Source organism: Sorex araneus, chromosome 5 (assembly GCF_027595985.1).
Source record: "Sorex araneus isolate mSorAra2 chromosome 5, mSorAra2.pri, whole genome shotgun sequence".
NCBI classification, from domain to species: domain Eukaryota; kingdom Metazoa; phylum Chordata; class Mammalia; order Eulipotyphla; family Soricidae; genus Sorex; species Sorex araneus.
Window position 1 is genome coordinate 203,233,903 of NC_073306.1, and position 15,164 is coordinate 203,249,066.

At 38.4% G+C, this 15,164-nt stretch overlaps 1 protein-coding gene across 1 annotated transcript in view; it reads left to right on the top strand.

Moving 5' to 3' along the window:
* The window catches only part of CFAP299 (cilia and flagella associated protein 299), a 531,643-nt gene that overhangs the window by 430,401 nt on the left and 86,078 nt on the right, over positions 1 to 15,164 (top strand). Inside the window, exon 4 of the mRNA XM_004614360.2 lies at positions 6,189 to 6,331. Within this exon, the coding sequence (XP_004614417.1) occupies positions 6,189 to 6,331 (143 nt within the window). The remainder of the gene's footprint in view (positions 1 to 6,188; positions 6,332 to 15,164) is intronic.

The following is a 15,164-nucleotide window of genomic DNA, read 5'->3' on the forward strand; positions in this document are numbered from 1 at the left end:
AGATTCCAGAATATGTGAGTCAGTAAGATATAGGTAAGAGTGTGTGTTTGAAGACAATATAGGAATAGTGTGGTTACACAAAGAGTAGATGTTCATTACAGAAAATATAGACATTACACAAAGTCTCTGAATATACATGTATGTGTTTCTGTAATTATTATTTTTTATTATTCACTATGACAATTATATGTGATTTATTGAAAGTTTATATATAGTATTCCAAATTTTACTATTTACTTACCATTTTCAAAATAATTTTAGATTTTCAGAGGTCATAGCAACGTATTCTTTAATGGAAAGTTTTAAATAAACGAAAATACCATTGGTATTGTGCTTATAATTTTATTACTAAATTTATAACACTTATAGCAAAATTCCCTTCAACTATGTACTCTTTGTGTTCAGTTTTTATTTTATTAAGATAAACTTTTATAAAATATTCTTAGAATTTTTAATTTTAAAAAAGAATAATGCAAATATAGATCACATATGTAATAGTTGATCAATTACTGCTGATGTAAACCCAAACTTTCACATATATAAATATATGTGTGTGTGCATATGCTGTGTATGCGTGTGTGTGTGTGTGTGTGTGTGTGTGTGTGAATGTGTGCATGTGTATGCTTAATCAACCTATTAAACTGTCTTGGGAGTTTTTTCGATTAACTGTCTTAGATCATCTCAGTCTGGCCAGAGACGTGGCTCGGTGGTAGAGCTCTTGCCTTGCATGTATGTGTCCCTGGGACCTATTCCTGGCACTGTATGATCTCTTGAGCACTGCTGAGGCCAAGTTCCAAGCACTGAGCTGGCAGAAGCTCCTAAGCACAGCCAGGTGTAGTCCAAAAACAACAACAACAGAAGTGCTAAATAAATTGTCATTTTATATGCATTATACTTTGGATTTCTACCATGCAGTATGTTATGTACATATGTAGATTATAATATATTTTATGTTAAATACTGCTTTCATTCATTAACATATTGAATTCTGTAATATTATTAGTAAAATAAGATCTTCCTTAATTATCATTAAACTTAATATAAAAAAGCCCATTTCAGGGGCTGGAGTGATAGCACAGCAGGTAGGACATTTGCCTTGCACACAGCCAACCCGGGTTCAATTCCTAGCATCCTATATGGTTCCTGAGCACCACCAGAAGGAACCCCTGTGCATCGCCAGGTGTGACCCAAAAATCAAAAAAAAAAAAAAAAAAGAAAGAAAAAAGAAAGCGCCATTTCAAATGTTTCATAAACTGAGAAAGAAAAATAATACAAATAGCTAATCAACTTTTCAGTTGTCGCCAAATTGACAAATTAGCTACCTGCTAAACTCTTAGGTTCTATTGGGTAAATAACGATAGATTACAAAAATGATGGCAATTCTTTCTGTTCTTTATTATTGCCTTTTGCAATGATAGTCTTCAGCTCCTCCTTCAAGAATAGCTACTCTTGGGGCTGGAGCGATAGCACGGTGGGTAGGACGTTTGCCTTGCATGCAGCCGACCTGAGTTCTATCTCTTACACCTCATTTGGTCCCTCAGGCACCGCTAGGAGTAATTCCTGAGTCCGGAGCCAGGAGTAACCCCTGAGCATCGGCTGGGTGTGACCCAGAAAGCAAATAAAAAAAAAAGAATAGCTGTTCTCCCCTCTCCTTTTGAATCCTTGATGACCTCTGACCTTTAGCCAACAGGATCTGAAAGCCAAAGTGTCTAAATTCTGACGCTAAACTTCCAACAGGAAAGACAAAGAACTGTCTTCTCATCACCCCAAGAATTGTGTGCAAGAAAAAAAATCCATTTGTCAAATTGCAATTCAATAAGAAATTAGAGAATTTGAAACTAATTATCAGCCTACAAACTCCAGAGCATAAGTGGTTTCAGGGAAATGTATGGCAAACCTTCTAAAATGTTAGAAAACAATGTTTGGCCATTTTTGGTGGTGGGGGGGGCACGAGGGAGGCCAGAACTAAGACTCCACTTGCAAAATAATTTCACTTTTAACACAAAAAAGATTCTCTGAAACTAATGATTCATAAAAGTATTTCCAGAGTTTTCAAACTGCAGGAGATAAAAACGTTCTTGTCCATAAGGGAGCACGAGGACTGTCTCAGGGGGGAGAACTCAGGGGCCTGAACCAGAATTCAGCCCGCTCCGCTGCCCTCACACCCTGGGATGGATGTTTCCGCTTTCACGCAGAGAGAGAGTGCTTAGTTTGCTTTTTGGTTTTTTTTTTTCCTTTTTTTTTTTGCTCAGTGACTTTGACTTCGCTGTTGAATAAGTCCCATTTCAATGTATCAGGTTTATGTTTCCTCATTAGTGTTTGGCAAGAGAAATCAGACAACACATGGACTCAACCCATAACAAGTTGATGAAATTGTATTTTAATCCACTTCTGGGAAAAGACAAGCAGCCAAAGATCCAAATGATATATTAATGGTCTAAAATGAACTTTAATTCCTCTTTCCCAAACACAGAAGTCATGCAGACCTAACTAAGTGTGCCGTAAGTCTCTTCGACTAATATTAAGTTAGCACTTGATATCACAAATCATCTCAGTAAAATCACAGATTCTACATGTTCTGAGTTTTGACTTAAAAAAAAAAACACTCGATGTCTTCATACTTAACACTGTTTTATTTTATAATTATTATTAATTAGACAAATGATAATGCAAATAAGTGTATATCAATATTCACTGGCCTCAACTGAATATCATTTGATTTACAGAATTACTTGTGTTGTATCTTGATTGGTTCTATGGAGTATTAAATGGTTTTAACTAAAAACAATACACATTTTGGAAATTTTCCTTTTATAAACATCATCATTTAAAATACATATAGTTTTCATGTGTCTCTGGGGAAATTAACTGCGATAAAATTGCTATTAGAATGAACAAGACTATATATCATATGATTCCATTTATGTGAAAAGTCTAGAAAAGGTGAATCTGTAGAGAGAGAAAGGAGATTAGTGGTTGCCTGGGGTTTGGGGATAGAATAGAAAAGACTGCAGAAGGACGCAACAGATATTTTTGGGGTGATGAAAATATTCCCAGACTGAATCGTGTTGCACAGCTCTGTAAGTTCACTAAAAGTTACTAAGTTGTACACTTAAACCTTTAGGACAAATTTTATTCTCTGTACGCTGTACTTCAATAAAACTGTTATGGGGGGAGGGATGAAAGAAAGAGAAAGACAGGTTGGGGAGAGAGCTTAAAAGGGTGGAACATGGGTCTTGTATGCAAAGGGCGCCAGTTCCATCCTCAGCTCTGCCAGGTTCAAGCTGTTCTGCTCCCTTGCCAGGTATCTCCCAGAGCAGCCTCTACCCCCTGCACAGTGCTCGGGAAGCGCTACAAAAAGAAAATCAGGGTTGGAGCACGAGGAGCATGGTCGGAGGGGAGGGGTTGCCAGGGCGGACAGGGGTCCCCAGGGCGGCGGCCCCACCAGGGCGGCCCCAGCGTCCTGCCGAGAAAAAGAATTTCTGCTTCACCTGTCAAGGTTCAGAGTATTCTCTCATTGTCGATTTCTCCCGGACCAGAGGCTCCCCCTTCTGTTCTGGTGCCCGCACATGTAAAGACATGCTTTGTAAAGCTGCCAGATCACTTTGAGGGGCAGCTCCTCAGCCGCAAATAACAAGAGACCCTGTTAAAGCCTGTGCCGACTGGTTCAGCCCTTTTGGGAAACAGTATGCTCACTTCTCAAAAAATTAGAAATTGAGCTCCCATTTGACCCAGCGGTACCACTCCTGGGAATCTACCCCGGAGAGGCAAAAGAGTACAGTCGAAATGACATCTGCACTAGAATGATCATTGCAGCATTGTTTACAATAGCCAGAATCTGGAAAAAAACTTGAATGCCCAAGAATGGATGACGGGTTAAAGAAACTTTGGTACATCTACAGGATGGAATACTATGCAGCTGTTAGAAAAGATGAAGTCATGACCTTTGCATATAAGTGGATCAACATGGAAAGTATCATGCTTAGTGAAATGAGTCAGAAAGAGAGAGACGTAGAAAGATTGCACTCATCTGTGGAATATAAAATAACAGAATAGGAGACTAACACCCCAGAATAGTAGAGATAAGAACCAGGAGGTTAGCTCCAAGGCTTGGAAGCTAGCCTCACGCTGGAGGAAAGGGCAGCTCAGATAGAGAAGGGAACACCAGGTAAAGTGTGGTTTGAGGACCCGCACAGGATAGGAGATGCTGAAAATAAAATATAGACCAAACACAATGGCCACTCAGTGCCTCTGTTGCAAACCACAATACCCAAAAGGAGAGAGAGAGCAAAAGGGAATGCCCTGCCACAGAGGTGGGGTGAGGTGGGGGGGGATGGGGTGGGAAGGTGGGAGAGATACTGGGAACACTGGTGGAGGGGACTGGGCACTGGTGGAGGGATGTAAACAAAATGCAAACATGAAAATTCATAAGTTTGTAACTGTACCTCACAGTGATTCACTAATAAAAATTAAAAAAGAGAGAAAGAGAGAAAGAAAGAAAAGAAAGAAAGGAAGGAAGGAAGGAAGGAAGGAAGGAAGGAAGGAAGGAAGGAAGGAAGGAAGGAAGGAAGGAAGGAAGGAAGGAAGGAAGGAAGGAAGGAAGGAAGAAAGAAAGAAAGAAAGAAAGAAAGAAAGAAAGAAAGAAAGAAAGAAAGAAAGAAAGAAAGAAAGAAAGAAAGAAAGAAAGAAAGAAAGAAAATAAATCAGACTGCAGGAATAGCCCAGGGGGAAGACGCTGGCTTTGCGTGTGGTCAAGTCCGCTCCAAGCCCCAGCACCACACATGGTGCCGGAGCAGAGCCAAGAGTAAGCCCTGAGCACAATTGGGTGTGGCCTTTTGAAAAAATAAAAATTATAAAATAAGTGTAAATTACTTATATTTTCTAAGTCCTATTTAAAATCTTACCCTACTAAGATATGTTCCAATCAGAAACAAACTTCATTCATCGAAGATTTCTCTTAACCTATCCTGTGAGGTCTGGATGTGTCAGAATTCCGTCTTTTTGCCAATGAGGACCATCAGTTATGGGTAATACTATGATTTAAAGAATCTATTAAGTAATTGTAATAGATTCTGTAAATTTTGACATCAAAATACAACCAACGTTTTAACTGAGAGTGACTGAGTTTACGGAAGGAGTCAGATCAGTTATGCAATCTAAATATAACTACACATAGTTATACTGCGGGATTCTGAAATGATTAATTTCATTTTCTTTTTATTTTCCTTTTTGGTTAGTGGGTCACACCCAGCAATGTTCAGGGCTTACTCCTGGCTCTGCACTTGAAGATCATTCCCGGCGGCGCTCATGGGACCGTCGGTAGTTCCCGGGACGGACCTCTGGTTGGCCACGTGCAAAGCAAGCATCCGACCCACTAAACTATTGCTCTGTCTCTGATTATTTTATTTTACTATTCCTAGGAAAATTTCAATTTATAAAATATACATTATATAAGAGCTGGAGCATAGCACAGCTGTAGGGCGGTTGCCTTTCAGGGGGCCAACCTTTGTTCAATTCCTCCTCCCCTCTCCAGAGCTCGGCAAGCTACCGAGAGTATCGGGCGCAGGGCAGAGCCTGGCAAGCTACCTGAGGCATATTGGATATTCCAAAAACAGTAACAAGTCTTACAATGGAGACATTGCTTGTGTCCACGTGAGCAAATCAATGAGGAACGGTACGACAGTGACAGTGACAGTATATAAAGTGCAATAAAGTGAAGCATACTAAATATTGCTATATTGCAAAGAAAACACAAAAGCCTATTTTCTCTGTCAGCTGTGAGATTCTGCGTGCACTGTTTTCTGTTCATCAGCTTTCTTTTTTAAAAGAAATTATGGCTAAATAAATGCAATAGGATTGAGGAAAAGTAAATTAATAGACTATCAACACATAAAATAATGTCTGTTTGTAAGAGGTTTCCTGTAAATATTTATCAGTATTGTTACATAAAGCTGCTTCACATGTATATTACATGCAATTGACTTTCAAAACATTAGTTCTTCTGGCAAAATAAGCCACAAATATTTACTTCATAGGATCATTCTGAGGATGGTATTGTAAATCTCTTATAATAGCTTATGACAAGTTATTTAAAAACTAAGTTTTATTGCCCCTGTGACTGACTAAAATGATGAATTAATTCTCTCTCTTCATGCTGTTTTTTTTTTTTTTTTTTTTTTTGCTACCAGTCTGTGATCTTTATTCGTGACCGAAATTCTTTTGGACAAGAGATATCAGGATACATCGACTATGCTTATAGGCTGAAAGTTGAAAATTTTGAAGTCTACTTTAATGGGATAAAAAGGCTTCTTCCCAAACCCACAGATCTGAGGTAAGTCCTATGCACTTCCCATACCTTCAATAGGAGAAAAAGTCTTCAGATTTTTTTCAATTTCGCACAATCAGGCTTGTAGCTTATATTCTGCATTGTGTATGGAATGATGATGTCTATGATTGTTGTTTTAACAAGAAGTTTGGACAAGACGATAAATTCTGTTGTAACAGGGAATGAAGATAGATGCATATTTTTCTTTAACAGTCCAAAATGAACTCTTCATAGATGGCAATTAGTCCATTTTCAGTAACATTAATTTTAAATGATAAATACTGCCCCAAGACAATCATACTCAGCTGCTGATCATGATTCTTCTCAATATGTTATTTGTGTTTTATTTCACAGAGAACATTGGGTCAGAACTTAGAAATTACTAGTTGATCTGTCTACATCTCTGCTAACCAAAATCAATTTGCTCATGAACCAGTGCTCTCATCAGAATCTCTTCTGATAATTATTCCCAGTCAAAAGTCTAAGCACGCAGTCATTGGCTCTGAGCCCACATTTAGAGTGTGGATTCAATATTCATGAGTGACTGTTCCTAAGTCTTGATGAACCACTATTCTAGCTAGTTCTTAGCTGACATTCCAGAAATCCAATTTGCTGGAAGTTTATATATCCCCTATACGGCTAAGTTAAACTTCCTCAAGAATATGAGGGAAGTGATGAGTCACTTCAACTTTGATAGTGAAAATTCTGGAACAGAATTGCTCCAGCCCCAGGTAACTCTCTACTCTCTACTCCTAGAAAATGTTTTTTATTTTCCTGAATAAAAATTAAATGCTGGTGCTTGGTAAGTGAAATTTTCCTTTATACATGCATCTGCTCTCACCACATTTTTCCAGATTCAGAGAAAAAAGAACTCCTTGTCCTGTTTAGAGCTAATTTATTCAACTAATTCTTGTAGCTTTCCAATCCCTCTTTCCACTGAAGCTACATTTCATCTGTTATTATTTTGTTACATTTTTCTTTTATAGATTCTCAAGTTGATTTCTCTCTAGCTGCACCTTTATCTTACCTTTAAACTTGCTGAAGTTACTCACACATTAAAGAAAGGAAATCTTCCTTGTGGCATTGCACTATTCCTAAATTATTAACCAGCTTACCTCTTCAAAATAGTTTCAATTTTAGCTTCTTGTGTAGGTGTTTAGTCCACCGTAATGTATTTCCTATCATCACTTTTTCAAATGAAACTAGTCCTGCTTAAAGTGCAACATGTTGCCAATTTCAAAGTCCAGTGGATTTTTTTTGCATTTTTATCTTACCTCTCTACATTGTTTTATTAGCTTTAATTCATCATCCTTTTGATAAATTCTTTTGAAGCACTAAGTATTCTAACATTTTTTTCTCAGAATCCTCATTAAATTCTCCTTTTGTTTATTTCATACATATCAATATTATAGATTTCTTAGAGGACTTTATTTCATCATTTACATTCTTTTGGGTGCATTGATCACTTTTCTTCGTGGAATTTTCTTCACAACTATAACTTAACACACATCTCTCTTTATTTTGAACTCAATTCTTCTACTACTCATTATAAAGAACTGTTTTAGTGTCCCACTAACAGTTCATATTTAGGTCCAAAATTAAACACAGTTTAATACCTGAATTCTTTATCAGAACTTGCTTCTGGATTCTTTATCTTGGCAGTTAGTAGAAACCTTGCAACTAAGGCAAAATTCAGTAGATATCTTCCACTTCATTACCACTACATAAGTATGTTAGAAGTAATTATTTAATATAAGACTGTTAAGAATCTTGTATTAAATGGGCATGTCATTCCATCTGTTAACAGTTCAACACAGACTGGGAAAATAGTACAGGGCTTGAGGCACTTGGCCTAGATGTGACTTACACCGATTCAGTCATCAACTCTGTATATATTCCTCTGAGATTCCCTCAGGAGTGGTTTCTGAGCACAGAGTCAGGAATACTCCTTAAGCATTGCCCAGCGTGGCTGAGCCCCAAGACAAAACAAGCAAAAAAAAAAAACCAAATAAACAAAAATAATAAAATTAAAAATGAACGTCATAATATCATAACGTTGATAGCCAATGAATGACTGAAAAAATAGTACCTTTATTATTCATATTTCCTTGATTGTCTTAAAAGTATATTTAACAATTGGTTTAACCAACCACATTCCAAGGATATTTTGTTTTTATTATTCAATCTTCATCAGTTCTTTCACTTCGCAATGGATTGTCCCCCTTTCTCATCTTTTGTGCTATTCATTTGTTAGAGAGATGAGGCCATTTGTCTTAAGAAGTGTATCATATTTAATATGACCGATCCTGTGTGGTGTCTCCCTTATACCCTACCTCTAAATTCCTATTTCCTGTTGAGTGGCTTCATGAAATTTAGTCTCATTTCATTTCTTAGCAAAGGGGATGGATTTTAATTAAGTTCTGAAAGTTTGAATAATAGGTTCAAGAGGGTCAGCCTGATGCTTCCATTATAAAGTTTCTCTATCAAATTTCATTTAGTGGCTTAATAGAAAAACTACCCAAATATTTTTAAAAATGGTGATTTTTTTTTCTAATTATATCCTTCATTCTGGATTTTTAGCTGTATTCTACATTTACTATGAAATTTCTATTTCATAGTAGTGACTTTTCATTAAAACCTTTTGTTTATCTTGAAATAGAATTCAGAATCTGTAGAAAAATACAACAAATATTGGATTGTTCTCTTTACAGTGTGGACAAAAATAGAGAAAGAGAAGCACAAAAGAATATACAAATAAGGTTAGTTTTTTTTATACCAAATTGTAACCACTTAGAAGTACCATGGAAGCATCTGGTTAGCTCTCTTCTTCCACAACATATGCTATTAGTACACTTTTATTCCCCCACAGTGGTTAAAAATTTTTTCTCATTGTGGTTTTCATTTTCATGTCCATGATTACTACTCAGATTTTGCATATTTTATTGGTTATTTATATTTTCTTTCTTTTGAAGTGCCTATTGAGATATCTTCTCATTTCTTTCTGTTAGTTACTAATTTTTTCTTGAAGATTATGAAAGTTCCTTCATTTTTATTCTACTATATTGAGTGAAATTTTCTTCACATATATTAAATATGCAATTTTAAAATGATTTTTAAACTTATGAATTTATGATGAATAGAAGTTCTGATAGTGTTGCTGTATTTTATTAATCTTTTTTATATGAAGTGTTTACTTTTTGTGCTTGATTTAATGAATCCTTATATTCCTGAGGCACATGAGGATAGAGTCTTATTGAATATTGTGGTTTCACTTTTTATTTTATATTTATAACCTAATCAGAATTAATTAAGCTGTATATGGTGGTGAGGTAAGTGTTCACTTTCAGGTGATGTCTTTTTTTTTAATTCACCATGCAACTGGTAAGTTTTCCAAGCTGAAAAGTGTGCCAGCAACTTTCCCACACCGGGAAGACCAGGTTTCAAGTCCCAGTGCGTTGTTTTGTGTCTGGCTCACTCTTGTTTACTGGTCTCTCTTTGAACTAAGAGAAGCTTGCTCACTAATTATATTTTTATAATTATTGATATAAAGAAAGGCAATTTCTTTCCCTTATTTTTATTCATAAGGACTAACTAGGCTACACTAGTCTTTTGCTTTGTGTTTGTTTGGGGGCTATTCCTGGCTATGCTCAGGACATGCACCTTGCTCTGCACTCAGGAATCATTCCTGGCCAGATTCAGGGGACTATATATGGTACCAGGTATAAAACCTGGGTCGACCACTTGCAAGGCAAATACCTTATCTGATTTACTATTGTTCCAGTCCCCACTCCTTAACTTTTTCATATAAATTTTAGAGTAAAGTTAAGTTCCCACACATAAGAAAAATGTCACATTTTTAAAAATTGGGGTCACATCCAGCAGTAATTCAGTGTTTATCTAGGGTTGAAACATAGAGCCATGATCATTTCAGACTAATGTGTTAGTATTTGAACCATATCCTTGGTCTCTGTTATAGTGTGTTTGTGTGTGTGTGTGTGTGTGTGTGTGTGAGACTCATAACACCTCTCATCTTTCTCTTTCTCTCTTTCTTTCTCTCTTTCTTTCTCTCTTTCTTTCTCTCTTCCTCTTTCTCTTTCTCTCTTTCTCTCTCTCTTTCTTTCTTTCTTTCTCTTTTTCTCTTTCTTTCTTCCTTTCTCCCTTCCTTCTTTTCTTTATTTTTCTTTCTTTCTTCCTTCCTTTCTTTCTTTCTTTCTTTCTTTCTTTCTTTCTTTCTTTCTTTCTTTCTTTCTTTCTTTCTTTCTTTCTTTCTTTCCTTCTTTCTTTCTTCCTCTCTCTTTCCCTTCCTTCCTTCCTTCCTTCCTTCCTTCCTTCCTTCCTTCCTCCCTCCCTCCCTCCCTCCCTCCCTCCCTCCCTCCCTCCCTCTCTCTCTCTCTCTCTCTCTTTCTTTCTTTCTTTCTTTCTTTCTTTCTTTCTTTCTTTCTTTCTTTCTTTCTTTCTTTCTTTCTTTCTTTCTTTCTTTCTTTCTTCTTTTCTTTCCTTCTTTCCAACAAGTGTCAAGTTTTTTGAAAAGGTACTTTTAAAGTTTTTAAAGGCCAGCCTGGTTCCTGGGACTGCCGTGGTGCTACAAGTTTCTGTCATGAGCTTGGATGGCTTGGTGACCCTAGAAACTCACAACTGACCGGGGACTCACTTTGGGCCCAGAAGCTGCACCCCGGCAGGGCAGCCCTGCCACCATTTCTTCTCCGGACTAGCCCACACCTCCCACAGCATATTACAGAAGAGAACCTCTCTGAGTGCCAATTGTCTGTAGACCCAGGATGGGGGCAGTGCCCCTGCTTCAGGCTCTGCTGGGCTGGTGGCTGCAGCCCAGATTGCCCAGACCACAAGTGGTACCACCCTGGCTCTGGTCCTGGTCCTTGCTGGGACTCAGGGGTCTGTGTGTGGAGCTGCCAGCAGGCCAACCGGGACCTGTGGGCCAAGTGCATCAACAGCCTAAAGGTGCCTTCAGATTTCCTGACACCCCATATTCACAGCTGTGCCTCTAACTGGGCTCCGGCAACAGGACTAGGTTTCCCGAAAAATTAAGCAGCCAAAAGTTAGGTATGTAGGAGCCACGCCCCCAAACCACCTCCAGCTCAGCCATAGAAGCTCATCTATCAGCCTTTCTTCAGAGACCCATAAATAAATCTTGAACGAGATCAAAAGCTGCAGTTAATCACCTCCAACCTATGCAAGGCTGAACAGACCAGAGTAGACTGAAGGAGGGCAGGTTTGCCTGGTTCCTGCCCAAACAGAGTCTCCGGCAGCTGTTGGCTCCCACAATCCCAAATCACAGCTATGTCCCCATTGAGAACGGACCTCAATGAGATATCAGTCTGCTGAAAATTCATGTATGCAGGTTTTGTGACCAAAATCTCCAGGTTTTGTTGGGGTTGGGGATGGACTATCTTCCCCTTGCCTCCCTGTACCTACAAAAGCCCTGGCAGTCCTGTCCACACCCCAAAGCCGCCACCCAGTTTTAAAAAGAATAAAGTTACTCCAACTGTGCCTTCCCTATAAAAATATTGAACGCCCTGAACAAACACAATGACCTCTTAGCACCTGTATTGCAAACCAAAATGCACAAAAGGAGAGAGCAAGATATAAAGAAGAAAGGTACCGGCTGTAGAGGCAGGCAGGGAGATAGATGGGTGGTGGGGTAGGGGGTGATGGGAGGGAAACTGGGGAAATTGGTGGAGGGAAAAGTACAGGTAGAGGGATGGGTGTTGAAACATTGTATAACTGAGACCCAATCATATACAGCTTCATAATGGTGTATCTCATGGTGATTCAGTTTCTAGGGTCACCAAATCATCCAAGCTCATGACAGGAACTTTCGGCACCATGGCATTCCTGGGCATCAGGCTGGCCTTTAAAAGTACCTTTTTTTTTTCTTTTTGGGTCACACCCAGCGATGCTCAGGGGTCACTCCTGGCTCTGCACTCAGGAATTACTCCTGGCCGTGCTCATATGGGATGCTGGGAATCAAATCTGGGTCGGCCGCGTGCAAGGCAAACACCCTACCCACTGTGCTATCACTCCAGCCCCTTAAAAGTGCCTTTTTAAAAACTTGACAGTTGTTGGATATTAACCCTAAGTGTGTTAGGCTTCATCAGTGATGTGCCCCTTTCCCTCCCCCTGAGAGAAATTTACAGTGCCCTTGTGAGCACCCAATCCCCTAGGTTTATTTTTAACTTTTCCTTTGTGTTTGGCCTCTCTTTGTCATAATTCCCCAAGTCAATCCTGTTTACCGTTAAGCTAAAACTTTCTGGTAACTCTGGTAACTCTGTAATGAATTACTTACTTTTCTATTTCCCCTATAGGCTTTTCCTGTTTTACTGTAGAGCAATCTTCTTTGCTTAAATACAGAAAGACCATTAAGGCTGTGCTCCTAATATTTGGGAAATATACCTACTCCTGGGCATCTGTCATAATTACTTGACTCAGGCTTCAGTTCCCATAGGTCCTAACACCCCTTAAGGGAGGTTCCGCCGAAGGACTGGGATGAACCCAGGGCGAGTGGCAAAGTTACCCCAGCATCAAAATGGGACTGTCTAGAAGCATAAATGCATGGTCTTGACGCAAGCGGTTATAATTTAAGAGACAGGACCCCCACCCATGGGGAAGGACAAGCTGAACTTGTGTGAGGACTTAGTCTGGGATTTTATGGTAAAAGCTTTTCTTGTTTTCAGAGACCAGAAAACTAAATTTTGGAATCTTTATCTCTTACAGTTTATCCAAACAACTGTAGATATTGATAATGAAGTAAACTAAATTGTTTAACATGTACAACGTAAGGGAAAGAGAAAAACAATATGGAAGTCCCTGGGAGGCAGAGCATCTCCTTGAGTTAACCCCCCAAGAGAATTACCTCTGTAAATGATCAGTCATACCTACATGCAGTTCTATACCTCAGCACCCTCAGATGTTCTATACTGATGCTAGCAGCTCGGCCTTAAATGGGCCATTTCCCCATTAGTCTGTGGTCCCCTGTCTCTTTGTCCCTCTGCTGGGGAGGCCTGGGGAGCACGGGGAGGCAGCTCTTGATCACTGCACCCACACGTCGTGGACCCCCACTTTGTGGACTCACAGACACTCACATTCAGTTCTGCAAAACTATGGAGAGCTTCTTGCCGTCACTCTCTGAAGTTGAGAGTTCCGAGAGCCACCACTGCTCAACCCTATCCCAGCACCTGTGTTCCTCCTCCTCTGGCGTCATTTTGATGGAAATTGTTTTCAGGTTCTAGCCCTGTACAGTTAACTGGCATGTCTGATATGGTCTTCCATTTTATATACCTTAGTGCATGGTTTACTTGCTGTATTTTAATAACATTTATAATTTTCTCAGATTTATCACTTGGAATTTCTTTTCTACTCAGTGCCAGATTATTCTGGACCTTTCAAAATGAATTGTGTTCAAATAGACCCACTTAATATTTTACCACGTCATTTTCACTTAGGTACTCGGAATCAAATATCAGGTATTTCTCTCTGGAGATGTCATGCCAATAAATGACACAAATAATTGTTATTGGAGAAAAGATGCTTTTGGTGTTCAACATTTTGTTAGATTCAGAGCTATAACACATACTTGAAAATTAAAGATTTCATAATGTCTCCTACTTATTTACATTTTTTATTTGACTCTGTGTTGTAAGATATATTGATTCTATGATAAGAATATTGCATTTTATCATGGAAAATTTAAATGCAAACAGGAAATATAGATGACAATTACTTATTGAAGGCAGTAGTAGTAAGGTGCCTGCAAAGATGATATCATGCCAGTTCAGATTCTATTTTTATTCTGTTTTTTGATTCAGGACTATTCTTTTAACATACTTGTGAATAGCTTATAGGCAAATAATGTGTTAGAGTTTTCAAAGTTCTTTTTAACTTCCTTACATCTTCATAAAACAAATTTTAAAAACATTATTTCATTTGAGAAAGGAGAAAATAGAGAAAATCACTTACTAAAGTGAGAAGCAAAACAATGATCAGTAGTTCATTAAAAACAAGTTTTTTTTAATTGAATCAGCATGAGATACACAGTTGCAAAGTTGTTCATGACTGGGTTTCAGTCATATAATATTCCAATACCCATCCATTAACCAGTATACATTTCCCACAACCAGTGTCCCCAGTTTCATTCCCACCAACACCCATACCCACCATATCGCCCCAGGCTGCCTCTATGGTAGACTCTCTCTCTCTCTCTCTCTCTCTCTCTCTCTCTCTCTCTCTCTCTCTCTCTCTCTCTCTCTCTCTCTCTCTCTCATCCTGGAAATTGTTTTACAGTAAAGATACTTAAAGATTATCATGTATTTTCCTATACCCTTTACCACCCTGTTCTTTTTAAAGGAGTTATTTGCTTGAAAAATTGTTTTCCAACATTTGACTTTGCGTCTTGTTTGCTCTGGTTATTCAAATATGTTTCTTGTAGGTAGTAGAATGTTGGGTTCTGTCTTTTAAGCCATGTTGCCATTCTGTGTCTCTTAATTGGTGTGTTTAGAACCATTAACATCAAGAGAAATTATTCTTTGGGGGTTTTATGTTGTCTTTCTCTAAAAGTTTGCTGTATTTGTGGAGTTTGTCTTGCCTTACAGTGGCCCCTTGAGTTCTTCTTTCAAAGTTGGTTTTGACATAATGCACAGTAGGAGAGAGAGAGAAAGAGGAGAGAGAGAGAGAAAGAGAGAGAGAGAGAGGCAGAGAGGCAGAGGTGGGGGAGTTAGGAGATACAGACTGTTGACCACATTGCATAAGCCTATTTACTGTTTTTAAAGGCCTTTGAATACAGTTAAACTAGTATTAGAATATCCATTTTGTTTCTTTATCAGAT